Raw genomic sequence first — 27870 nt, forward strand, 5'->3', positions numbered from 1 at the left:
TAGAAGCTAAATGACCTCCAAGTTGAAGTGAACTTTATTTCATAATTTTTTCCTCCTGCATCGGTATTTGAGTGGTGAACTACAAAGTCATGCAGGGGTCCAGGCTTCTCTGAGTTCCACTGTCCCATCTTGGTCCTGCGACACTTAAATAGGATCTCACAACCAAAGCAAAGCACGTCCCTTTATTTCATGAGTCCAGTCCACCCAGTTATGGCTTTTGGTATAAATCCACAAGTCTTCCGGTCTTTGCTGCAGGTTGGCACAAACACGCATGAAATTGCGCCATCTGAAGCGATGTACTAGCAAGTCTAGCATTCTATTTAGAAGTCAGAAACCATAGAACGCAAAAGGTAGTATGTGAAAAGTATCTTGTTGGCATACTACAAAGTGTATCCCACAAGGCACTGCAATCTTTCTATGCAGCATCGCCATCAGCTCTCAACGCGCTGAAAGGAAGTGGAGTGGCTCTATGACGGTGTAGAATGCCCATTGTTCTTTTTACTCGCATACTAAATGTAGTATGTAGTACACCAATGAGCGACTGATGATGAATAGTCAAATGTGTCAGACACCACCAGACACTGTCAGACACTGACATTAGTCTCCACACTATCTGGTCAGCATGAGACACTATTTTTGCGGTAGTGATAATAAAAAAAAATTAAACAAACAAAATGTCAAAACAGCATCAATACTTGGTAAGAGTGACGCTCTAATTGTGAAACTTCTTGCTGGAATCTTTGGCGTGGTCCAGCAGCAGCTGGCAGGGGGTGAACTGGTTTCCGTAGACCCCCTCGAAGCGCCTCATCATACCCACCAGACGCTCGGCCCCGATTGAGTCCACAAACCTGAAGGGACCTGCGGGCAGAGAGAGATAACTGTCAATACTGGATTATTGAAAATATTTTTGGGACATCAGTATACAGTATGTGCGAAATGTGTGTATTTGTGTGTGAGTGAGATACCTCCCAAGCAGGGAGGGAAGCCCAGGCCAAACACCGCCCCGATGTCCCCCTCCACGGGGTTTCCCAGAATTCCCTCCTGCAGACACAGCACCGCCTCGTTCACAAAGCGACACACGAGTCGGTACTGGATGTCAGAGTCTGAGGAGCTGCAGCACACACACCCACACCCCCACACCCCCACACCCCCACACACACACACACACAAAATGTAGGGGGGTTGGGGGGTACAGTGATCAGAGAGTGATCGTACAGTATGAATGGGTCTTACACTGCGGGATCTGCTGCCATTTTGTATTTCTTCAAGATCTCCTCCGCGTCGGTGTTCACGCTCTTGCCCTTCCTGCCCGTTCCATAGACGTAGTAGCCCTTCCCCGATTTACGCCCTGCACACACAGGAAGTAGAGTTGCGTTTTGACTGTGAGCAGCGATGGAAGTTGGTCCAAATCTACCAGCTGAAACCAGTTTTTCACCTTTGAAGCCTTTCTGCACCATGGTCTGCAGAACCTCCAGGTTCCCTCCCCCAAACCGGGAACCGAAAGCCTTGCCAAGGTCCTACGTGAGGCAGGGAAATATAATTGTGATATTGTTTTGAATACATGTATGACCATTCACTTGACTTCTCATGGACACGCTGATGTTGTCAAGGTACGCGCCTCGGCCACGTGCGCCGCCACGTCGACGCCAACTTCATCCGCCAGCGTTGCCGCACCGACTGGGAATCCGAAGCCGGTTGTGAGGGCGTCCAGCTTTTTGGGTCCTGTCCCTTCCTGAAAGCGGAAGACATTGCGAGCAGTTGCAGTATTTTTATTTCACTGCTGGATAAAGAGTCCCATGTGAAATATGTATATATCTGTGTCTGGCTATGTTAGGCCTGCCTTTATACTCCATGTTTGAAAAATGGACAAAAAAAAATAATTTATTAATTAACTAATTAATTTGATATGTATTCTATTTCCATCACAATATAATTAAAAGCTCAAGTTGTCGACCAATGAGATTATTTTGAGATATTGGAGATGAACAGTATTCATGAACATTTATCAGTACCAATTCCCATAATCCTCCATGGCTACCTTGTAGCTCTACTTAAAAAGCCATTGATAATATTCCTGTGTGCGACTGGGAACAGAGAGGTGAACTCTTAATGTTGCATTCATATAAAACAGTGAAATAAAGTAAAGCAGGTGTCCACGTGCAAAAGGGTAAAAAAATGTAATTGAGGAAGCCCTCCAACCAATCAGACTACAGCATTTCCCCAGCTGCGGAATGGGTCTCACCTGGAGAATGCGAACGGCCTCCGCCAACATGGGAGCCAAGCAGCGGGTGGTGTAGAATCCTGGCCCATCCTGGCAGAGACAGCAGAAAATGTAGTAAATGAAAAAAATAAATACATACATACATATATATATATATATATATATATATGAATAAAAAATATGGACAAATATAAGTAAAAATTGTAAAATATGAGCCCAAAATAGTGTCTTGTAAAATAACTTTTTTAAAGCCCCTAATTAATTTTTTGTACATTGTTCCATAGTGTTTATATATAGGAGGAATGGAAAAATGGCTAAATATTGACAAATTATTGATAAATATCACTATGTCTGCTTGATTCACTATTCCATGGTAAAGAATCCAGATGCAATTCAATAAGTTGTAGTACTGTATATGGTTATTGGAAGACAAAACTCTCTCTTTTATAGTGAATTCCTCATTTCAGACATATTTTTGGATATGGGTTGAGGTTATACCTTTTCTTTAGACCTAAAACTACAACAGTTACTCTGAAATGTTGGTTGAACATGGGGGCCTCTCACCCCGACAACGATGATGATTTTGCCCTGTTTGAGGCCCACACTGACTGCCGCGGCTGTGGTGTCCTTAGATGTCTTGTCCGTGGTGATGATCTCCAGCAGCTGCATCTTGTCAACTGGTGAAAAGTAATGCATGCCGACCACCTGCACACATACACACAGGTACAAACGCACACAAAACCACAGTGGAGGCAATTAAGAAAGGCTGAAAAAAAAAATAATAATAATACATTTCCATACAATGAGCTTCAGTGACTGGTGGGACATTTGCTGCACCATGCACCATACAGACACAATCTACAGATTTTAGGAATTGTAATAATATTATTCTTAAAATGGTATCAAAACATTGATTCACAATCAATGACATATAAGAATTGGTATTTTTTTTCCATTGAAAAATGTCAATGTTTGGCCATTGCCTTATTCAGAAATAAATGATTATTATCGTTTTGGGCTTAACACGATGCGGCAGAGAAGGTGCTCCCCCCTGTGGCCATAGTGGGTTATTGCGATAATAACAACTAAGGATAAAATAGACATTTATTTTGAGAGAGAGAGAGAGAGAGAGAGAGAGTTATATTAATCTTAAACTGTGTGCATTTCTGTGAATTGTGAGAGTGTGAGGCAAGCAGACGGACCTTCTCAGGGCGGCTGCTGGCAGCAGCAATGTCTTTGATGGGCAGAGCCGAGGTGTTGGAGGCAAAAATGCAGTGGGGAGATATCACCTGAGGACAAGATGTGGTTTGATAAAAAGACAGATGGACACCATTTGGAGTTAACAAATTTAACATATGCAATAACATTGTTATTATTCTTATTCTTATCCTTATCATTATTATTTTATCAAATTCTCACAGTCTGATTTTCCACTTAATAGTGTATCACCACATACAGCGGTTCTAATTGAAGACATGAAAATCCAGTTAATGTGAACCCACTCACCGCCTCCACCTCCTTGAGGACCTTGTGTTTGATGCTGATGTCCTCGAACACAGCCTCAATCACCATGTCGACGGTCTGGAACCCAGTGTAGTCAAGCTGGGCTGACAGGTTGGACAGGGTGGCGTCGCGCTCGAACGACGTCAGGGCCTTTTTCTTCACCTTGTCGTTGAGGCTGAGGAACCATCACAGGATTGAAAAAAAAAAAAAAAAAAAAAAAAAAGGTACGCGGTTCTAATTTTACCATATTACATTTAAAGTAGTTTATTGTCATGTGCATACCAGTACAGTAAATGTCCCACTAGAAATATAATGCTTGCCTCTAGTGCTGTGTCAACAATGTAAGCAGAAGCAGTAGGTTGGCATAAATAATAAAATACAAAGAGGAATGTGAAATAGTAGTCTAAGGTCTAGTACATATAGTCCAGTATGCCATTCATAAAATTACAAAATATCAAGCACTAAATATAAAATGAGATAAAAATAATGAGTGTCAATAATAGATTTCAAGCTTCACCTCCTAATATATGGGTATTTTATTAACTGGTCATTTAATTATTCAATATTGAAATACTTGTGACATGATTATGTTTTTTTCTTTTTACTGCTCTTTCGTGCAGCTTTTTTTATATACCCAGTAATATTGCTTTACACTTTTCTTGGTTGAAGTTGTAATGTAATGTAATGTAATGTAATGTAATGTAATGAAGTTCACCCCGATGGATTTGTGACTTTATTTGTGACTAAATAGCGGCCTCTAGTGGAGAAGCTCTGTCACTGCAACTTCGTGTGAAAGCGTGTGACCATCAGAGGCACTTCGCTACACTCCACATGAAGGGCACTCCTTATTTCGGGGGAGAAAGTAAATAAATGGATAAACTTTGGGACACTCTGGCCCGTTTTGGGAACCAAAAGATCCAACTGCTTCTCTTTTAATGTTGACTTTGGTTTCATTTGACATTTAAACCATTTTAGCAATGAAACAACAAATAAGCATAATACAGTGTAGTCCAGCTCTCGCTATTAATACAGCTACACAGATCGTGTGTGAGTGTGTATAAAGTTTTACCCTTTGTAGACCTGCTGCTCCCCCCGGCCAACGCCCCCTGCTGTGGTGTCCTTCAGGATGGTGGTCAAGCCCTTATCAACTGACACCTGGGCTATGCCTGCCCCCATCAGCCCTGCACCAAGGATGGCAAGTCTCCTAAACAACGACATACAACAAAAAAAATCAGTATCGGTGGGAGTTGACATGTGGATTCCTCTTTTAGACGCAGTGCAAATATATGTCTGGGCCCCAGACTAACTGAGCAGCTCTTACTCTACTTTCTTCTGTGGGCTCCCGAAGTGGTTCTTCTTACAGGCCACCTGACCCTGGTAGAGGCCGATCAGAGCCTTTGACTCCGATGTCATCGCCAGTTTCCCAAAGTTCTGTGGGACAGGGAGAAAAAAACAAAAACAATAATAATAATAACAACAACAATAACAATAATCTCTCCTTCAATTGAATTATTTATTTATAAATGGCTTTCAAGTCACTCACCTCGGACTCAGTTAGATATCCCTCCTCTCCACCCTTCTCCACACCAGCCTGGACACTCTAGACACACACATACACGAACACAAACACATTGTATTTTTCTTATACACAGTGTTGTATGTGAACAAATAATTAAACGTTAAATGCTGAAGAAGAAAATAAAATGAATTCCATTATTGTATCCATCCATTAGGTTCCTGACCTGGATGATTTTGACGGGTGCGGGGTAGAGTCCCTTGGTCTGTTTCTGGACCTTCTCATTGACCGTCTTGTAGATTTTGTTCCTCACAGGGCCGAAGTTCATCACCTTTTCCTGCAGCTCTGAGCGGTGCAAAAAAAAAAGTGCACGTCACAGACGTAGGTTACCTCCCTTAGGTGTACGTGCACACGTCTTGGTATATATATCAGACCATTTCATGTGATACTTAGGGGTTCTATTTTCAGGCTTATACAGTAAACTACAAAGTACTTTGGTCAAATTCGAATAGTTGAGGTGTTCAATGTGAATATGGTAATTATTCATTTGTTTTTAGCTAAGTGGATATATATAAACCCAGCACTTTCTGAGCAAAAAGTTTTGCCTCTCAATGTTTGACATATACTGTATCACTTTATAGTAAAATAAATAAAAACTGTTGCTCACTCTGCATGAGGCTTTTCTCCTTCGCAAGGGGGACCTTCTTGTTGGCGATCCCTCTGGCGACACCCACCGCCACCTCCTCCAGGTAATCGATGGTCCTCTCCTCTGCAGGCTTCAGACCGGGACCTGCCACACACACACACACACACACACACACACACACACACACACACACACACACACACACACACACACACACACACACACACACACACACACACACACACACACACACACACACACGTGTTCGAAAGGGGAAAACATACTAGCGGGGGTGCACAATGCACAATATTATGTTAATGTAATGCCACTTTATCGACCCCTCTCCATTGTTATTGTTGGACGACCATATTTAGCTCTCCTCTCCTAACGTACTCAGTTAATTATGCGCATTAATAATGTATTTTTAATAGCTGTGCTAATAAAACAAGTCTGTCTGCATTCAAAAGTAGCATTTGTCTCTTATTTGTCTCAATGTATTTTTATCGGCGGCAACTTTACTCATCTGGAGTAAAATTGCCTCATTATAATCTGTCAAGATATTACAATGTGTCATGATGTCAATAGCACACGATGTGGTTTAACACGCTGTACACACCCAGAGGGTCCACAAGCTGGTGCACCAGGCCCATCTTCTTGGCTTTGTCGGCCCTGATGTTCCTGCCTGTCAGCATCATGTCAAACGCTCCGGGGAGACCCACCTTCACACCGACACATAAAGGCAGAGTGTTGGGCTGCACCCCGGCATGTACCTTCAACACCTCACTGTAACTGACGTGCCCTTAAGCAGCTCCACAAACGATCCAGTACATTGGCTCAGTTCGGTAGCAGCCGTTAACACACCACGGTAGGTCTAGGTGTGTGTGTGTATCTGTACATGTATACTAGAAAAACCAAGCTCAACATAGATTTACTGGTTCAAAATGTAATTTTTTGCATTGCAGGCACTATGGTCAAAGCCAGTACGCTTTTTGAAGTCTGATCGAGAAAAAGGTTTTAAATCAAACAGACAATATTACTATTCATAATGTGTGCTGCTGCCCACAAGCCACTAGGGGAAGATAAATCATTGAGTAAAAACATATCTGCATGTTCTTAGCAATATGTATGTTTGGTTTTTTTTATCACTGATGTATAATTATTGATGATGAAGATAAAAAGTGTTATTAATGGTTTTCCAGTCATATTATTAATATATACAAAATATATAATAGTTTGTATTCTGCTGTTTAATAAATGCAAAATACATCAAACTCAATGCATTGAATTCACAAATTATTATTTTTTAACATCTAAGCAGAATCATAATCATAACCAGCAACAAATACATTTCCTGTCTATTTCAATATTTGGACAAATCAAACATAAACCTAAATGATCATAAGGAACTTGAGCATCTGCAGTGTGATTGCAGCATGGATCTCAAAATGTAGTTTTTATTGTCAATTTGATATTTTCTTCCTTTTGATATGGATTCAGTGATGGAAAAAGAGCCAATTAAGCAAGGTCACCTGCTTTTATAAATTGAAATTTCAGTGTGAGTACAAAGCCGAGAAAATGTTGAGGAATAACTTGAACAGTGATGTGGGAATTAGTTCAACAGTGGTTCTAGATATGTATGGGCTTCAAGTTAATGAAATTCCCACTCAGATATTTCTGTGAGTGCAGGTGTGTGTACTGCATGTACCATCTTTGGCAGCCTCTGCGTCCCCCCAGCTCCAGGCAGCAGTCCCAGCATCACCTCCGGTGTGCCCAGTATGGTTTTCTTGCTTTTGGTGGCTACACGGTACTGGCATGCTATCGCAAACTACACACACACACCAGGATGAGCTGATAGCGTCAAGTCCAAAAGTCAAAGAAGTCCAAACAAGTCTATGCTTACTTCACACTGAATCCGTTATCGCATCCGATAGTCAGAGCCTGCCACTTAGTGGCCGTCAGATGAACTGCGTCTGAGTGTCGCATCACAAAATGTCAGGAAAATGGGAGAGCTTGTTTTTCCTGTAGCTGGATCAGCTGGACATTAACCATGTCCCATGAATGACAGTTTAAAGCTGTCTTTATATAGTGTTTGCAAAGTGCGAACGTTGTTTTACAGGTGACCTATTAGGCAAAACTGACATTTTCAGTGCTTGTGCACATTCATTTGGGTCTGATTTATTTTTTATTTTTTTAACTTGAATTATGCATTTTTTCAATATTGTTTTATAAATTAATGATTTAAATAAATAATAACAAAAATAAATAATTACGATTATTAGATATGTATGATACATTTTTTTAAGTATGATTTTTATATACTCTACACACTTTACAACTTTAACCCACTGACAATGACAGGTAGTCTAGTGGGAGAGGAGTTGGGGGTGGAGTTAACATTTATTGTTCCCACCCATTACCTGCCTCTGAAGTGTGAAAAACTTTGGGATCTTTGAGGGGCATTTTCTCTACTCGAGGAGATTAGGTGTACCAACATTCAATCAAGCATATCTTCTTCAAATATTTTCAAATTGCAATGTATGGCACATCATTTGAAAGCTTACAACCTGCACCTCCATAAAAAAAACTGAAAAATCCCCTTGGCGTACACGAGACACGAGACCCAAAACACCGGTCACTGTCACATCCAACATTAACATTAATAATGTCGTTATTTTATATACGTGACTCATTTACTTAGTTTCAGGAGAAATTTGAAGAAAGAAACCTGATTAACATCACTTCTGGTCAACACTACGACTGGAAGTGACATCAGTCAAGTTTTTTTTAATGTTTCATGAGTCGAAAATTTTGAACACATCCTGGAGCCGCAGAAATTCTGCACCGCAGCGTCTCACAGCTTTTCAGGTGTGAAATCTGAATGAATGGGCTTCCGATTTGTTCTTGGCGTTTGAGGGATTTGGTGTGAAGTATGCTTAAAGTCTACACAAGTTAAAAAAAACATTTCTTACAAAATAAACAGTTCATCCATTCAATCAGCCACAATTGAACACCAAATGACACAGAAAACACAGACCCCCACCCCCACCCACACACACACACACACACACACGCACACGCACACGCACACACTTCCAGGCCTCCGCCAAGACAGGAGCCATTGATGGCGGCAACGATGGGGATGGGCGACTTTTCGATCTTGTCAAACATCTTCTGACCTTCCCGCGAGAGACTGGTGACCTCCTCACTGCTCTTGCAGGCCTGGATCATGCTGACGTGAAACGAGCAGAGGAGCCGATATCACAGAAGGTTCTACTCCACTGTTTTAATTAGATTACTTTTTTTCCAATCTTGCAAACTGCAAATTTAGTGTTTGGTAATTGTGTTTGTTAATGATAAGCATTTATGGCAGTGGCATGAATGATTTTTGCAGAGCCCCCCTCCCCTCCCTCCCATTTCAGGGACTCTACCCCTGCCCCCTCTCCCAAAAAGTACCAATAAAAAATGTGTCATGAGCAAATTAACATGGTTTGTAGTAAACCAGGTCAAGCAGTCACATTCATTTGTGGCTTTTATTGCCTATTCATACCGGCTACGAGGGGCAGAAAGGTGCATAACTAACGAAAAAGAAATAATGATAATAAAAACAAATCATTTTAATACGTTAAAATATGAACAAATTGTATTATTTTCAATGAACTGATGAAAATACAACCTCTTTCTCTCCCTGCTTCAAATATAGGTTAAACGCACTTTGTTTTGGGTTTGTTTTTTTTCGCAGCCCCTGCAATTCCTCCACAGCCCACTAGGGTGGTGCGCCCCACAATTTGAATACGCTTGATTTATGGTATGGTATGTGTTGTGAGAAAAACATTACTACATTATCTCTTCCAACCTGTTGCCTGCTACAGATTTTGGATTCGGGATACTGCAATCCCGACAAGCGATTAAGATGCTAACAAGGAGGTTATCCTGCCTAACATCTCACTGGCAACCCTGCGGGCCCTACTTAATGTCGGCCCCGGCTATGAAGCAGCCCGGCTTGGTGGAGATGAACACTGCGCTTTTCACCGCTCCGTTGGACCACACCTCCCCCATCACCTCGGTGAGCTCAGCCTGCATCTGCACCGACAACGTGTTCACCTGAAACACACACAACACACCGCAAAATTACACACACACACACGCACACACACACACGCACACACACACACACACACACACACACACACACACACACACACACACACACGCACGCACACACACACACACACCCTTTGTTTAATAATGTCAAATCTGTCAGACTGGGAGGAAATAAGACAGACAGGTAGACAAAAGACTGTCACTTGAATTAAAAAAACGAAAAAAATAAACAATCTCTCCTTCTGACACAAACATAGCTCTCTCTCTCTCTCTCTCCCTCTCCCTCTCCCTCTCTCTCTCCCTCTCTCTCTCTCTCTCTCTCTCTCCAGTCAACCAACTATGTTTTCACTTCTATTTTCCGTCGCTTGTCTCTCTTCCGCATATTGTCTCTTACTCAAATCCAAAACACAAACACACACCTTGGCTGTCGGATCGTTGAGTCGTATAACTGCCACATCATCCTTGAGCTGGTAGCTGACATGTGTTCGAGCTTGATGGAGAGATTGGGGGAGAAGGAAGAGAGGGAGTCAGGAGGAAGAAAAGGGCCAGCAGTGGCGCATCGTCATATCATCTGGCAAAAACTAGCTCAGACCTGTCCCCCCCAAAAATATAATAACACCAAAGTGTGTGCGTGCGTGTGTGTGTGTGTGTGTGTGTGTGTGTGTGTGTGTGTGTGTGTGTGTGTGTATGATTGGGGAGGGGGCAGGAGGGAACCCTTGTTAAAACAAATTGAATCAAGGGAAGTAAAAAAAGCTCAGCAGGTAGAGCTGGTGGTCTAGTAATCCAAAGGTTGCTGGTTCGATCCCAGGCTCCTCCTGCTAGCATGCTGTAATGTCCTTGAGCAAGACACTTAACCCCTAATTGCTCCTGATGGCTGCGTCCGTCGGTGTTTGAATAATTGTAAGTCGCTTTGGATAAAAGCGTAAAAAAACATGTATGTAAAAATATTAAGTTACTGATTCGAGAACGAATCACCAAAGAGACTCGAATTGCCCAGCACTAAAACAGACATTCACAAATAAAGAGGGCCTATGGTGTGTAGCTCTTGTTTTCCAATACCTACAACAGATACCAAGTGTATTTGACATAGTTTCACTGACTTCCTCTTACATATTTTATTTTTCATACTCTGTGACAGTTCCGTGTTGTATTACATTTTGTTTAGAGTAAAAAAAAAAAGTTTTTTGTTAATTATAAACTCGCAGGGTCTTAAAAGCTCAGTCATTATTGCAACTGCATTAGTACTCAGTATCTGCAGGTACCCAAATCTGAGTACTCAGTTCTGAAAGAAAAATATTATTTTGACATTTTGAACAATGTTAAGCTAAAAAGGATGTACTTCCCAGTATGACGGTTATTATTTGTTAATATTTGTGTTGGCCAGCTGTTCTTAAAAAGCTCCTTTCTTAGAAATCGTAAAAAATCAAACATGAAGTAGCCTTGATAGGTTAGGTTAAATACTGACATGACTTTGCTCAATCCACCTACGTGAGGTTGTGTGGTAGGATCTTCCAGCAATATCTGCTCCTGGTTCAGTCTCTCTCTCAGCTTAGCCCTTGCAAATGCAGGACGCATGCTTCATTCTCCAATAATAGTAATTAAAGTCATCAAACTGCCGTCTTAAATGCTTTTGAGACACCAATAAAAATCACTAACGATCATGCTCACCCGCCCTACAGAACTTACAAGGCAGTGAAGAACCAAAGAGGATTATTAAGGATCCGCACCATCCCAAAAGCAATGAACCCAATAGTACTCTATGTTTTGACAGAGATTAGTGTCCTTATGGCCTTGGTCTTGTGGCCTTGAAGACCAGAGCTTCTTCCCCCAGAGGCCATAAGTACACTCAACTCTGTCATAACATAGAATACTATTGGGTTCATTGCCCTAACACTTGTTTTCTTGTTTTTTCAATATATTCCTTTATATTTTTTTAGTTCTTAAACATTGCACTACATTTCACAGCAAACACTGCAAAATATTGCACAATGTACCTTAATATATATATACTTTCTCTTGTTGATAGATTTTTTTAGTCTTTTATTATTATTATTATTTTCAATTTGTTCTATGCCTCTGGAGGTTGCCAGGAAACATTTCACCACATGCTGTGCAGTGCAATACGTGACAAATAAATATTTTCAATCTCCAAAACTTTTGAATGCGATGAAGTAATGACACTGCGGTCCCAAGGCGGGAAAAGTGGCAACCGCCGCCTTCGTGAATGATCAATCGAGTTGATACCGTTGAGTTTGTGTCACCCGCGTGGGCCTGCATCGTCAGGTGACGCTTACCTGCTGCCATCGAGGAAGACGCTGAGAGGCTGCGGCTGCCATGGCCTACGGAGAGAGAGAGGACCAATGACCCTGGATGACCTTGTGCAAGATGACAAACCCTCAGATGTGAGCCAGGTTCAGTTGCGATCGACAGACAGACACACTGCTCAACGGTTCATCGGCTTAAGGAACCAAGGGACTCTACGTCGCCTGGCGTCCAAAAGAAATTCAACACTCAATCAGAAGAAACACATCTGAAATCTCGTACGCTGGTTATCCATCATGCAAAGCCCATTATCTCAGATTCTGCCAACCACTTCAGCCTATCATTAGGCAGCTCAGCGCTGCCACCAGGCGGCCACTCGAGGGAACTTGAGCCCTGATCTGGGGGAAAGTTCATGCCTGGTCACTTGACTCAATGAAAGGGGTCGCAGGGCGACTGAACGAGTAGGAAAATAGCCGTTTCAAAGAAAACAAACGCAGAACAATACACATACTGTACCTGTCGACAAGGCGCAGTATTTGCTCGCAGCAAATCTGGGAAGAACACCGGCTGCACGTACCGCCGCCATGTCAAACCAAGACGCTCAGACAAGGCACTACTGACGGCTGGGGGCGCGAGAGGGTCGATCGACGGGCGTTTGTCCCCAGGAAGAGGCGGCGCCAATTTCACCGTAACGCAAAGGTTGTATGAATCACAAGCATACAAATATGTTATCGCATTTATTGATTGTTACAATATTATAGATGGAACGGATGCATTGCTTCTTAATCTAGCACAATATTTATGATACAAATGGTGAGTTGCTTAAGTATTCTCGTCAGGCATATCTTTAGTCAACAGAAAACAGGGGGGGGGGGGGTCCTGCGAATCAGAGCGGGTTTTGTAGTCACTTGCTGGGTAGGGCAGAGCCGTGCCGGTTGACAGGCGAGCAGTTCGCACAGAAGCGCAACAGAACCGGAGGTAAGGGTCGTTTTCCGGCGACCGTAACACGCGCAGTCCGAAATGCGTGCCGCTCCCCCAGAAAAGGTGTCCTAGATGGAGCGGAAACGCCGGCTAAACAGATACGTAACTTGCTGTGCAGCTAATGGCACGTAGCTAGTCGACCATAGAGGCAGATGACCGTCAAACATGGCCATAACGTGTTGGGTCGGGTCTGTTAACTGTGCGTCATGGAAGGAAAGTGTATTTGGACTAATGTGCAAACCCGAGTTTGGTTCTGTTCTTGTGTCATACCTGGTATTCCTGCGTTTTTGCCCTTGTCATTCTCCGGGAACGGTATCTGGGTGAAGGGTCAAAGTCGGTGTAGGAGGCGGGGCTGGTTGATGTCCTCACGTGAAGCGATATAACGGAAATATCCTTCTCCACTAACTTTGATCTCGCTGGGTTTTATTTGTTTATTGTACCACGGGGGTCTCCGGGACTTGGTCAGAACATTGGTTCCCATATTTGAACCGACTCAAAAATAAACGAAATAAAAGGTTCAACGAGTAGAACCTTTTTATCTTGTTGACCTCCCACCTCCAATATCAATTGCAGAGCCGGAGAGCCCTAGTTTTAGACTCAGCAGTTCCAGACCCATCGTTTTACGCAGCATGCGCCACCACTTTTATATGTACACCGATTTTCCACAACAGTAAAACCACTGACGGGTGAGGTGAATAACATTGATCATCTCGTTCCAATGGCACCCGTCAGGGGGTGGGATACATTGGGCAGCAAGTGAAGGGTCAGTTCTTGAAGTTGATGTGTTGGAAGCAGGAAAAATGGGCAAGCGTAAGGATCTGAGTGACAAGGGCCGATTTGTGATGGTCAGACGACTGGGTCAGGGCATCTCTAAAACGGCAGGTCTTGTGGGGTGTTCCCGGTATTGATAGAAGTTATTGACACAACCGTAAGCATGTATCGGCTGCATTCTCATGTGACTATTATAATCCCGTCCAGGTTTGACTACCATAAGTATAGTCGGTTTTTTATCTAGACCTGGTCTCAAGTGGTCAGTGTGGGGGCGTATAATGAAATACACCTTTTTCCTGTTTTCATAAATAGAATGAAGGTTTCACAAATCTGAAATAAGGTTTGAAATTGTGTTTAATATCAATAGAATAACACAAACCATTTACAATGTGTGTTTTTTTTTTTTTTTTTTGTTTTGTTTTGTTTTTTTCTATATGCTATAGTTATGTCTATCAGAGACACAGGATGTTACTAAAAAATAGTGCGTTTTGAACGCACCATGAAGTCAGATACTACGAATCGGCTGCAAGCTTAAGCGTCACCAAGGGACAATGAAGTTAATTATAATTCCAGTAAATATGATCTCTTACTTTGTAGAACAAAATGGCTTCAATGCTGCTGAACTCAATGCGGAGCTGCCCAGTCAGCCCTGCCTGGGCTGCACAGTGTGGTGAGTACACTCCATACTTACTCATTATTCCTCAATTTCCTTATTGCCTGGTGTATACTTATGCAACACACAACAGATGATTCTCATTGCTGCTTTTCAGTTATTTCCTCCAATGTGTTTATTGATGAATGATCGATAATTCATAGATTATTGATTTGTTGATTTGTATGGGTCCTTTTCACACATTACTAACATCAATGACGATAGTATGCCAAAGCCTAAAGTGTTAACCTTATTATCTAATTATGCTTTATTTATTATTTTTTGCCTGGTGTACAGCGGCTCGCTCACTCAGTACATCAGCTCATCTCCAGGCTCAAGGTAAGTCCTAATTCCACGTGGGAATCTTTTACCAGAAGGTATACAGTGGATACGATTCCCTACTTTGTAAATAATTACGTCATCATTTTCATCAGGTGCTGATAACAGCATTCATTCCTTATTTATGTGCAAAATTGCAGGTATAACTTTCCAGTTTTTTAGAACTATGTTTAACCTCTCTGCCTTTGCTTTCTTTACCACTGGTCATGAATTTTGATAATAATGATTTTGAACTGATGTATGGTTGATAGGGGGTCATTTAATTATAGCTCATGAGGTCTAAATCAGAATTTTGCTTCCATATGGCAATTTGTCTTTTGTAGTTACAGCTGAGTGAAGTGGAAGAATTATTGTCATTATATTCGGGAATTTTTTTGGACATTTATATAATTGCCTGCATTTGAATTTAATTTAAATGAATTTCAGTCTATCTCAGGATTAATCTTAAGTACATTCCATTATGACTATGTAAAGTATGATACCAGATCAAAACTCAGTGTAGGTTGTGTATTGTTTTCATGGTTGAGTTAGACTCCAAAAGGTTGCGTATCACAATATAACACCTGCATACAATGCCACTTAAAAATATTTAAGGAAAATAACAAAATCCTAATGCAGTCCTAGATTAATCCCAATCAGAACAATCTTTTGCCAAATTTCAGTGTAACTCTAGTTTTCATGACATTTCCTCTCCTCTCTTCTCGTCTGTCCAGTCCAGACCAAGAGCAAGAAGTCGCTGGCCCGACCTGGGATGAAGAACATCGTCCTGGTGGAAGGAGTCCGCACCCCATTCCTGCTCTCCGGGACCACGTAAGTGGTTCAGTATGCTGGCAGCACCCGACTGGGACTTTATTTTTATTTTTTTATAGGCTTTGGTCTTTGATGACCTCCATGTTGCTTTTTTTCTGGTACAGATACAGTGACCTGATGCCCCATGACCTGGCCAGAGCAGCTCTACAGTAAGTGGGTTTTTTGAACCAGCCTATCTAGTCTTCAACTTGTGTGTGTGTGTTTCTGTTTTTAGAGAATTTATAATGGAAAACTATTATTACAGGACCATAAAGTCCCATTACTATTGTAATAACAGTTAACATTTGTGTCAATCAAGTTTTTTCAAGGTGTTTCGTTTTGGGTATTCCTAGGGGTCTTCTCCACAAGACATCGCTGCCTAAAGATGCTGTGGACTATATCATCTACGGCACGGTCATTCAGGAGGTCAAAACAAGTAACGTAGCGAGAGAGGTATAAATAGACCCACACACACACACACACACACACACACACACACACACACACAGTTATACTACTGTGTACTCATGGATTCATTGAGCAGTGTGGCTTACAACCTTCAAACGTTAAACCTATGCTTAACTTTACCAGACAAGCGTTACGCTTTTGCTGAGCCTTGACCCTTAAGCTACTAAGCCCATTCCTGGGTCTGGAAGAGACAGCTCCACCTCACCTGCTGTGATTTACAGTGCTAAGCCTAGTCAGTGTTGAATGAGGAAAACCTGGCCATTTCTTGGGAGAAAGAAATTCTCCCACTGACATTATTGATATGAAACCGTTAACATCAGTGTTAAGTAGAGATACACCGATCCACTGTTTTTCAGTTCCGATTCCGATACATATGTGCAGATACCAATACTTATTCAGATTCCAGAGATCTTTATTCTTTTTCTTATTGTTGTTTAGGGCTGCAGATATTCCTCTATGATCCCAATCAAATTTGTATGCTTTATTATTTTTAATATCCAAATATATTAATTTGGTACGGGGGAGGCGCATTACGCACGGTACCGCAGGGTTCCACAGCGCTGATCTTAGCGATCTTTTCTCCAAACAAATCAAATAAAAACTCAAAATGTGTGATGAGCAGAATCGCTCCTGAAAAAAGTAGCCACAGTATAACACTTTCAGGCATTGAGGAGATAGCGTCAATTCTGTGTTTTGTAATACTGCAGGTGTTGTTTAAGTAACATATGTTACAGAGTGAAGCCGGGACTCCACTCTATTGACGATAATACTGATGTTTACATGTGTGTTTACAGGCAGCTCTGGGTGCAGGCTTCTCAGATAAGATCCCAGCCCACACAGTCACCATGGCCTGCATCTCCTCCAACCAGGCCATGACCTCAGGTGGGTCTTTTTCTGTTTTGTTTCTTGCTTGGTCGTCCCCAAAACATAGCATATGCACAGAATATTAGCATATGTGTAATTCACAAGTTTAATTGGAGGAGCATATTGTAAAAGCACCGTCCACAAAAGCTGCATTAGAGTAGAGTGTCCAATTTGTGAACCAAGTAGACTTTTCTAGCTGAGTGAAACAATACAATACAAACAATACATTCCATGGAATTGTTTTGTTGGCAATTTGTATTGAAAGGGTTATTTCTTTGGCAGTATCACACATCCCTAGCACATTTGTATGTAAGCACCAATAATTCTCCGCACAATAATGTTGATATTCACATCATCCATCTGTGGTTTTCTTAAAGAGTTATTGTGATATTTAGTTTAGCCAAGGTCACCCAGCTCTATGTATGTGTACTCAAAGTACTGATTTGTCTTTTATTCTACACTTTGTTCCTTTCTTTTTGCTGCATTTTGAGTATTCCCAACATCAAATATCACAATGCCTTTGACCGAAGACCTTGAATATCAATGATACCACAATATTTTGCCCTCTCCATGTTTACCCCCTGTTTGAACTTCTATTGACTGTCTCTCTCCCATTTTCCTCTCTGTCAAACCCCTCCCTCCCCTCAAAAAGCCGTGGGTCTGATCGCAGCAGGCCAATGTGACGCGGTGGTAGCCGGGGGGGTGGAGTTTATGTCGGACGTCCCCATCCGTCACAGCCGCAAGATGAGGAAGACCATGCTGTCGCTGAGCAAGGCCAAGTCAGTGGGCCAGCGGCTCAGCCTTATCGGCAGCATTCGCCTGGCACACCTTTCCCCCGAGGTGGGTGCACGGAATCTCACACACACACACACACACACACACACACACACACACACACACACACACACACACACACACACACACACATAGAACTCTCATGTATTCACTGATACTGGCCCTAAATCAATACTCTTTCAGGAGCAATGTTTTGATAAATTGACAATTTTCAATTGACAATTTTCTAGTTTGAATCCATGATAAGTAGACGTGCACTAAGATTTGATGAATGTCACGCGCATTGATAAACAGGGCATTAAAAAACGTCGGGAGCCAGTAGGTTTCAGCGACTGTGGGGGAACAGCTGCTGTTTGAAGAGGGATGATGTGGCTGGCCGTGACCCCTAGTGCCACCCTGAAGGCAGCAGCTGGAGGAGGTGGCACACAGGATGATAGTGGGGTTCTGACCACTTGATGATGCCTTGGACATGCAGGGATTCAACTGAGGGGAGAAGGGGGGCATCTGTGAGCCACTGCATGGGTTTGACTATAAAAATGTTTAATTTTGTCAATAAATAATTTTGAAATTCAGTACCCAGGCTGCTGTTCCAAATAGGGCTGATGATTATGGCTAAAATGATAGTCATGGTTATTTTCCTCAATATTGTGATCACAATTATTTATAACAATTTTTCTTCCATTTTGGGGAACACAATTATTTCATTGCACTTTGTAAATCAACAGAGAACTGCCTTCACCACATTTATGTATTTTATAAACCTATAAATAAATAAACTTAAAATCTTTGAATCAAAATAAGATTTTCTTCCCATGAATTCAGTCTTCTTAAGGCTATATTATATGTATTATACATACCTTATATGTATATAAATGACATTTTACTAAAAGAAAGTAGGCCACCACATGGCACCAAATAAAAATAATTTATCCCAGACAAGGTCAGTTACAGCTGCAGGTTTTTTGCAAGAAAACGAAAGACGGACAAAAGACGATCAGACCAAAAACATTGGCAAAATGCACTCAACTGCAAAGCTTTATTGGCGTATTTGCGCTGGCATATAATTAGCAAAAAATTTTTTGTGAATGCTGAGACGATGCAGATGATGGATTGTGGAGGCCAATTTCGACATTGCGATCAATATACAATAAATTGTGCAGCCCTAGTACCAAGTATTCTGGAAGATTCCATGCTTTGGTGACCTTGTATAACCACTTCAAGTTTATTTTCAGACAATCTCAGCAAGGTACCATGGAAGAATTTATGTCATAATTACATAATTTTACCGCAAATTTCAAAAATTTAAAACCAAATCAAATTTGAGGTTCCCTATATTAAACTAAATGGTAATATCATAGTGTACGATTTGAAAATGAAAAACAAATGTTAGTTCTTATCTATGGTAATCAAGACAACAACGTAGTGCGTCACAATATGACAATGCCTTCATTTTATTACGATACAATACCACTAAAAGACATTCAATTAGAACTCAGCCCCCTCATTTCCCATGTTGGCCACTGAATTTTCATCAAGATACAACAGTTCAGCTACCAGATGGGTGTACAGTGTCATGGCATTCCTCATGAGACAGTACTATATTCCATAACGTTCCCCACCAAATCTGTGACACCCTTTTCAGCTGGATGTCAAAACCACAGCCTGTGCCTTTTTGACTAGAGTGATCATCTGCTGTTTCCTTAAGCACCCTGTCAATATGTACTTTGCACTTTTTGTAGCTCCCAGCCGTGGCAGAGTTCTCTACAGCAGAGACCATGGGCCACAGCGCCGACCGGCTGGCCGCTGCCTTCGGGGTGTCGCGGGTGGAGCAGGACGAGTTTGCTGTGCGCTCACACTCCCTGGCCAAGAAGGCCCAAGACGCTGGCCTGCTCCAGGACGTAATCTCCTTCAAAGTGCCAGGTACACACCATAGACTGTAGTGGAAAAAGAAAAATGGAACGTAGCATCTGTGACATCACCCATCGGGTTCTGAAGAGACGATTTGAAGCCTCGAGTTTGGGTTTACTCTCGCTGCCATCTTGGTTGAAAACACATTAACCTTGCTCAAACGCAAATGAGGGTCCGGACAATCAAGGCAACACCCTTAAATATACCTTTAATGTTCATCATACATATACTCCTTTTCAACAAGTTAATATAGGTATCTGAGGTCCCCAAAACATGTCTTTTGACATTTTTTTCCGAAAATACCACTCAGATGATGCATTCCAGCCGTTCTAGCAGGCCTCTATACTCCTCTGTTTCAGTCCTTTTCTCAACCAGCTGTCTGTGTGTCTGTAGCTGTAAATGCAAATGAGCTGCTGCTCCCCACGCCCCACTCCGGCTACATGCTGGACAGGGGCAGAGGTGAAATGGCTTCTGTGATTCACGGCAAGTCAGTAAACTTCTTGTGAATCTCTATAAAACCAGCCGCAAGAAACACTCTTGGGACATCACCACCCATTCTCTCATTACTCTCCCATTATTTAAGAGTGTTGATAAGATGGAGTTTATCTGATAAATATTCAACTAACAAACTAATACCGTAAACGTTATTGTGGATCCTGTGGCAAGTAATGCCCGTAACTTTCTAGAAAATTACATCTAATATATATATACCTGAGTGCTGTAGCAATGAGTCCTAAAACCCGGAAATGAGTTCGAATTTTTCCACTTAAAACTAGGCGAGCGTAAGGATCTAAGCGACTTTGACAAGGGCCAAATTGTAATGGCTAGACAACTGGGTCAGAGCATTTCCAAAACCACAGGTCTTGTGGGGTGTTCCCGGTACGCAGGGGTTAGTATCTACCAAAAGTGGTCCAAGGAAGGACAACTGGTGAACAGGGTGACAGGGTTATGGGCGACCAAGGCTTATTGATGCGCGTGGGGAGTGAAGTCTAGCCCCTTTGGTCTGATCCCACAGAAGAGCTACTGTAGCACAAATTGGTGCGTGGGCTGGGTGCGTGGGCTTTCAGCAGGATAATGGAATGGAATTTTGCACGACCCCCACAGCCTAGTATTTTCATAATAATTCATAACATTGACTGTTAAATAACTTTTACAATTTCTCCAAAACTGCACCAGGACCTTCTGTCAATCTCACTCAACAAATCTCAAAATAGAAAAGTGCTCCATGTTACTGGACAGAGCTGTTTTTTTTTTTGTTTTTTTTTGTACAAATAAAATCCAGCGCTCCAATGTGATCAGAGCTGAGATTGCTTCTTGTGCCCTGCGGTCCAGCACTGGTCCACAGCCTGGTGTCTGGCAACCTCTGCATTGGGGAAAATAGCGACCATATGTAATAAAACAAAGTCGCTTGTCAGATTTTCGGAACAAGCAACCATCCATCCATCCATTTTCCTCCGCTTATCTGGGGCCAATCACGGTGGCAGCAGGCTGAGCAAGGAACTCCAGGCCCCCTTCTTCCGGGCAACGTTTTCCAGTTCCTCCTGGGGGACCCCAAGGTGTTCCCAGGCCAGCTGGGATATATAATCCCTCCAGCGTGTTGTGGGTCTACCCTATCTCTAAGGCTGAGCCCAGCCAGCTTGTATTCGCGATCTTGTACTTTCGGAATATCACAAACAGAATCGGGGACCACGTTCTCAGTGGAGTCCAACACCCACTGAGAACGTGCTTAACTTTGTGCCGAGAATACGAATACAGCTCTCACTTTGGTTGTACAAGGCCTGGATGGCTCGTACCAATGGCCCCGGTACCTCATACTCCCTCAGTACCCCCCACAGGATTCCCCAAGGGACACAGTCGAAAGCCTTCTCCAGGTCCACAAAACACATGTAGGATGAGCAAACTCCCAAGACCCCCCCCAGCAACCCTGCAAGGGTAAAGAGCTGGTCCACTGTTCCACGTCCAGGACGGAATCCGCATTGCTCCAGCACCCTGGAGTAAACTTCCCCAGGGAGGCTGATTAGTGTGATACCCCTATAATTGGAGCACACCCTCCGGTCCCCCTTTTTAAAAATGGGAACCACCACCCCGGTCTGCCATTCCACAGGTACTGTACCCGACATCCACGCGACACTGAAGAGGTGTGTCAACCAAGACAGCCCAACAATGTCCAGAGCATCTCAGGGCAAATCTCATCACTCCTGGTGCCTTGCCCCCGAGGAGCTTTTTAACTGCCTCAGAGACCTCTGCCAGGCATATGGACGAGACTTCCCCCAAGTCTTCAGACTCTGCCTCTTCCCCTGAGGAGGTATTGGGGTCAGGAGTTCCTCAAAGTGCTCTTTCCACCGCCCGACAATATCCCCAGTCCAGATCAGCAGTTCTCTTCCCCAGCTGAACACAGCCTGAGCCAAGCCCTGCTTTCCCTTTCTGAGTCGCCGAACAGTTTGCCAGAACTTCCTTGAGGACAAACCGAAAATCCTTCTCCATAGCCTCCCTGAGCTCCTCCCACACCCGGGTTTTTGCTTCAGTGACCACCGAAGCCGCATCCCTTCTAGCATGCCGGTGCCTGTCTGCTGCCTCGGGAGACCCCTGGGCCAGCCAAGCCCGAAAGGCCTCCTTCAGCTTGACGGCTTCCTTCACCGTTGGTGTCCACCAACGGGTTCTTGGGTTACCGCCACAACAGGCACCGACTGCCTTCTGACCACAGCTCCTAGCAGCCACTCTTGCAATGGAGGTTTTGAACATGACCCACTCGGATTCCATATCCCCAACCTCCCCCGGGATGCGTGAAAAATTCTTCCTCAGGTGGGATTTGAAGACCTCGCGGACAGGGGCATCCACCAGTCATTCCCAGTTCACCCTCACTACACGTTTGGGTTTACCAGGTCTGTCTGTCAGCCTCCCCCACCATCTGATCAAACTCACCACCAGGTGGTGATCAGTTGACAGCTCTGCTCCTCTCTTCACCTGAGTGTCCAAGACATGCGACTGCAGATCTGATGACACGACTACAAAGTCGATCATCGATCTTTGACCTAAGGTGGACTGGTACCACGTCCACTTATGAGCCACCCTATGCTCGAACATGGTGTTTATGGCGACCAATCCATGACTAGCACAGAAGTCCAATAACAAAGCACCACTCGGATTCAGATCAGGCAGGCCGTTCCTCCCAATCACCCCCTTCCAGGTTTCTCCATCGTTGCCCACGTGAACGTTGAAGTCTAAGGACTATAGAGTCCCTCGACGGAGCCCCTTCCAGGACGCCACCCAGAGACAAGGAGGGCCGCATACTCTGAACTGGTTTTCGGTGCATAAGCACACACAACAGTCAGACTTTTCCCCTTAGCAACTTGTAGTCGCATAGAGGCGACCCTCACGTTCACTGGGGAGAACTCCAACACAGCCAGCGAGCTCCCCTCCCAGGTCTGGCTCCAGGAGGGGGCCCCGGTTTCCCTATTCCGGGCGAGGTACCATTTAACAAGCAACCGTATTTTTTTTAAAACGAGCCCAAAAACTGCGACCCGCGAGTTTGTTCCTAGCATTGTATTATAAGCAGACTCTCTCCCTCTGCACGCGGGTGGGGTTACGCGGAGTGTGAGAGAGAGGAGAGATGCAAACACTGGCACAGTGTTACGGAAGAAACAGCTTATGTATTTTAACAAAACCTCAAACTATATCCATAAGAACATATTGTCTCGTCTGACATCTCGTTTGAAAATATATCGATATGCCGTAAAAAGTCAGTATACCGCCCAGCTCTAGCATGACATGAACCATCGTGCGGTACATATGCATGTAAATTTCACCGCCACAGAATCGGATGTATCTGACACGGATCGGCCGGTCACCGGGCATTGCCGATCAAGCTGAAAAACCCTATTCCAGTCACCGGCCGATCAATCAGTGCATCTCTCGTGGTGACCTTTAAGCCTTAATATCCCCTTTATGGAAAGATCATTTTCAAAATCACAACAAAGACACACCTCAGAAGAAGTAAACTTAGATATTGAGACACTAACGTCTTCTCTCCACCCACCCTCTACCAGGCCGTGACATTGTATCTCAGGACAATGGCATCCGCGTGTCCACCATGGCGCAGATGTCCAAGCTGAAGCCGGCCTTCATCAAGCCACATGGCACAGTCACTGCTGCCAACTCCTCCTTCCTGGTTAGAATACACACACACACTATTAACACTAAGTGTGTGTGTGTGTGTGTGTGTGTGTGTGTGTGTGTGTGTGTGTGTGTGTGTGTGTGTGTGTGTGTGTGTGTGTGTGTGTGTGTGTGTGTGTGTGTCGACACGTCGACACTTGACCCTTTGTATTTGTCCATAGACTGACGGGGCGTCGGCCGTGCTGGTCATGTCGGAGGAGAAGGCCCTGGCGATGGGCTACAAGCCGAAAGCCTACCTCAGGTAACAAACCCACAACCTTTTCTAAAGCACATTTTAATTTATTGGCTGCAGTACTCTGTATTCTATCACAGTCTCTGTGCTGATGTGTGTGTTTGTGTGTGTCTCCGCAGGGACTTTGTCTACGTGTCCCAGGACCCCAAAGACCAGCTGCTGTTGGGGTGAGTCCTTATCACACCACTCCCTTATAAACTTCACATTTAGATTATGGAACTAAAGCAATTCTTCCTTTGCTGAATCCATCCTTTTTTCACTGACACACAAGCTGACCTCCATTTGACCCCTTCCAGGCCAACGTACAGCACGCCGAAAGTCCTGGAGCGCGCTGGCCTCAGCATGAGCGACATCGATGTCTTTGAGTTTCATGAGGCTTTTGCTGTGAGTAAGCATGGGGTGTTTCTAGCAGGAGGTTAGAAGGTGTGTGTGGTAATTAAGTGTTATGTACCTATTCATCATTTTGTCACTCAGCCGTAATCGTAGGTTATATACACAGTGTTTACCACAGCCATTGGTTTGTCCACTATTGGTGAATAACCTGCTTAAAACCCATATATGCAAGAAAAGTGGAGATATTTATTCCTTTAGCGATAATTGCGGCTTTACAAAGTGGTTCTTTGCACTTCAGAAAATCATTTGTTATCTCGTCCTCTTGTTGTGGGAATTTGGTAGCTCTGTGCTTTTAATGTGTTGTTATTGTTTTTTTTCCAGGGCCAGATCATGGCTAATCTAAAAGCAATGGACTCAGACTGGTTCGCTCAGAACTACATGGGCAAGAAGTCCAAGGTAAAAAATACACAAGTATTTAATACAGTGATACACGCCAAGCATCGATAGTTTATATAAATTGCAAAAACGAATTACAGCTTTTGGTACCAGAATAATAATAATTTAAAAAATTAAAATTAAAAAAAATAAAAAAAAAATAAAATAAAAAATATATATATATATATATATATATATATATATATATATATATATATATATATATATATATATATATATATATATATATATATATATATATATATATATACGCACTCTTCCAATCCTCCCAATGGAGTATGTATGGAATATGCTCTGTTCATTTATGTATATAAGCAGCTGTCACAGCCACAGAGTAGGTTTCAATTTCATTACCAGCTACACGCTGTTTGTTTGTTGACATATTAATAAACCTGTTGGTTGCACCTCCATTGCAAGAGGTTGGTTTTATATCAATATTCACAACACGACTGGTGAAAATGGATGGAAAAAGGGAAAGCGTCATCGAGCTCATCTCGCACGGAGTGAGTATTTTAAAAAGGTCGTCGTTGGATGCAAACATAACACGTATCTCATTTGATGTCTGCGCTCTGACCACACTGACGGCGCGCAAGTTCACATCGTGACATCAGTGTTTTCAACAAATCCAAAAGGGAGAAAAATTATGCGTTTTAAATTTTTAGCTGCAGTCAGGTGAGGGAGAAATTAATAATATATGGCAGTATTGTATCGAGGTACTTGGTTTATTGCAAAACATAAAGAATTGCAATATTATCGTATCGTGGGATCCCTGGTGAGTCCCTCCCCTAATATACACCATATCATGAGGTTAAGAGCGGCAGAAAGATGAAGGGCAGGGCTGCTGAAGTAGTGACAAGAAATGCTGTAAAGTCAGAACTGTTTACTCTCTCAGAAAGGAATTTACTCAACAAATCAGGTTTTCAAGGTAATCCAAAGTTATTTGTCCCGTGTATTGTAACGTTAGCAATGAAATACTTGCTCATGCCATGTCAACAATAATTCATTCGATATAAATTCTGGCATTGTGGTCTTCAGTTTATATATTGCAAGTAAAAGAAAAAACTTCATCTATCTCCAAAAACTCTTGATCCAAGTGAACATTATAGTGTTTTAATTTCATGACATCCTGTTGTATTTGAGCTGGTTTCACGTGATTTTAAAGAGGGAGGAAGAATTGCCAAATCAGATTTTTATCGATTTTTTTGTATTCGTGCTGGGGCTATATCACTCCGCCACAACTATGAATGTTAACAGTGTCGTGTAGCAAATAATTCAAATATTTTTAACTCACAAAATCCTGGAAACAAAGCAAAAAACAGGACAAACCATGGTAACAAAGCAGCCGTCGGGAAATATGACCTGATACCATGTTAAACAATTAAAGTGCTGGTCCCATATGCTCATCATCGTGATACAATGCTCAGTGGGGGGAAAAAAACCGACAGAACCTTACCTCGTACCTGGGAAACAGGTGTGCTGCAGTGGTCTCGAACCAATCGTCATCGATCGCAGAGGGAATTAATTTTGTGCGCGTCCTTCTTGTCATTCGGAGGACACGTATTTCTCCTGGTGTTTTGATATAGGAAAAGTCGTCCTCATTTATTTGAAGTCATCAGGTGAACAAGGCATTTTTTTTTTTTTCAAGTCCAAACAACAACCAGTGGTGGCTGCCAAGTGACCTTTCCCCCAATATTTTGCAATGCGTTTCGAAATAGTCTTTTTTTTTTTTGGACTCCCAATCATCACTGGAGACGGAGGTGACATTTCATTCTGCTGACGGGTCCGAAACGTGTCTTCATTATTTTCCTTACAGTCACATGTTTGAGCGAAGAGCAGTCAAGTTGTGTTTCCAGCAGAGAGAACTGCTACGACACATCTTGCGTATTAATTAATTGGTCACAAAGACCCACACCGCGGTGAGTCAGAGGCTATAGTGAAAAAGTAAAAATGGACGCGGCGTCGGTGACGTCACCCGTCGGGTTCTGAAGGGACGATTTGTAGCCTCGAGTTTGGATTTACGCCGGCTGCGGTTTGGTCCAGAAACGGCTCTGACTTGTTGGAACGCAATTGAGAGTCCGGTCGATCAAGGCAACGCCCTCAAATATACCTTGTTTTATGCCTTAATGAACTCTTTTCATGGAATGATAATGGAACCAGTTAGCAGTGTCTCTTGCGTATGAATCAGCTTTTATCAGCGGCTTTGCTTTGTGGGCGACGATGTACTTTTTGTAGTCATAGTGTCGGTTTTGCAAACTGTCGACAGGTCGGGACTCCACCCATGGAGAAGTTCAACCTGTGGGGGGGCTCCCTGTCCCTGGGTCACCCCTTCGGAGCGACGGGATGCCGGCTGGTTACCACGGCAGCGCACCGGCTGCGGAAGGAGGGCGGGCAGTATGGGCTGGTGGCGGCGTGCGCGGCTGGAGGCCAGGTAGGGGACAAATAATAACGGCAAAATAAACCTTCAGTCCATCAAACAGGCCACACGGTGTTTGTCCCTGATCGTTTCCCAGTCCGTCGTTGACCTCCCTCTCGTTGTCGCTCTGCAGGGCCACGCCATGGTGATCGAGGCTTACCCGCAGTAAGGCACCGGGAGCAGTCGACACCTCCGGCCCATTCTGTGGCCTCCAACACCACGACTGCACACGCTTCGGCATGAATACAGCGGATTGTACATACCAGCACCATTATGCCTTGATGAAGAGTTTGGGGAGGGAGGACGGGATGAAGTTAGAGTGTGTGTGTGTGTGTGTGTGTGTGTGTGTGTGTGTGTGTGTGTGTGTGTGTGTGTGTGTGTGTGTGTGTGTGTGTGTGTGTGTGTGTGTGTGTGTGTGTGTGTGATAGGGATTGTATGTGACTGTAA

General features: G+C 43.2%; 2 protein-coding genes across 3 annotated transcripts; one reads left to right on the forward strand and one right to left on the reverse strand.

The window, feature by feature from the left end:
* On the reverse strand, positions 1-12911 carry LOC307227468 (trifunctional enzyme subunit alpha, mitochondrial-like). Its single transcript, XM_079996804.1, has 21 exons — positions 12766-12911; positions 12282-12326; positions 10407-10477; positions 9854-9987; positions 8977-9115; positions 7592-7711; positions 6503-6605; positions 5908-6030; positions 5467-5585; positions 5268-5324; positions 5046-5155; positions 4794-4928; positions 3728-3899; positions 3424-3510; positions 2786-2926; positions 2243-2311; positions 1619-1732; positions 1436-1517; positions 1234-1348; positions 966-1111; positions 1-858 (listed from the first exon to the last, which is right to left on the reverse strand). Exons 1-21 carry the CDS (start codon positions 12833-12835, stop codon positions 713-715), a joined length of 2298 nt encoding a protein of 765 aa, XP_079852930.1. The 5' UTR covers positions 12836-12911; the 3' UTR covers positions 1-712.
* Positions 12885-27870, forward strand: hadhb (hydroxyacyl-CoA dehydrogenase trifunctional multienzyme complex subunit beta). Of its 2 annotated transcripts, none has more exons than XM_079996806.1 (16): positions 12885-12948; positions 14599-14671; positions 14951-14992; positions 15706-15802; positions 15907-15951; positions 16135-16234; positions 17044-17131; positions 17766-17953; positions 19648-19828; positions 23863-23984; positions 24151-24230; positions 24341-24388; positions 24518-24605; positions 24936-25010; positions 27274-27438; positions 27557-27870. In XM_079996806.1, exons 2-16 carry the CDS (start codon positions 14605-14607, stop codon positions 27590-27592), a joined length of 1422 nt encoding a protein of 473 aa, XP_079852932.1. In that variant the 5' UTR covers positions 12885-12948; positions 14599-14604; the 3' UTR covers positions 27593-27870. The 2 variants fall into 2 exon arrangements, with proteins under 2 accessions (XP_079852932.1, XP_079852931.1); XM_079996805.1 differs by lacking the exon at positions 12885-12948 and adding an exon at positions 13153-13227.

This window comes from Zeus faber, assembly GCF_960531495.2.
Source record: "Zeus faber genome assembly, chromosome: 2".
In the NCBI taxonomy this organism is placed as follows: domain Eukaryota; kingdom Metazoa; phylum Chordata; class Actinopteri; order Zeiformes; family Zeidae; genus Zeus; species Zeus faber.

What these genes read in the sequence shown, in the direction of transcription:
- LOC307227468 (XM_079996804.1), bottom strand. Translation starts at nt 12,835, where the DNA reads ATGGCGGCGGTACGTGCAGCCGGTGTTCTTCCCAGATTTGCTGCGAGC. An exon ending in ATAGCCGGGGCCGACATTAA is followed by an intron (nt 9,116 to 9,853) that starts GTAGGGCCCGCA and finishes GTTTCACGTCAG; the next exon opens with CATGATCCAGGCCTGCAAGA. An exon ending in GGTGCAGAAAGGCTTCAAAG is followed by an intron (nt 1,349 to 1,435) that starts GTGAAAAACTGG and finishes CTGTGTGTGCAG; the next exon opens with GGCGTAAATCGGGGAAGGGC.
- hadhb (XM_079996806.1), top strand. Translation starts at nt 14,605, where the DNA reads ATGGCTTCAATGCTGCTGAACTCAATGCGGAGCTGCCCAGTCAGCCCT. An exon ending in TGCCTGGGCTGCACAGTGTG is followed by an intron (nt 14,672 to 14,950) that starts GTGAGTACACTC and finishes CCTGGTGTACAG; the next exon opens with CGGCTCGCTCACTCAGTACA. An exon ending in ACATGGGCAAGAAGTCCAAG is followed by an intron (nt 25,011 to 27,273) that starts GTAAAAAATACA and finishes AACTGTCGACAG; the next exon opens with GTCGGGACTCCACCCATGGA.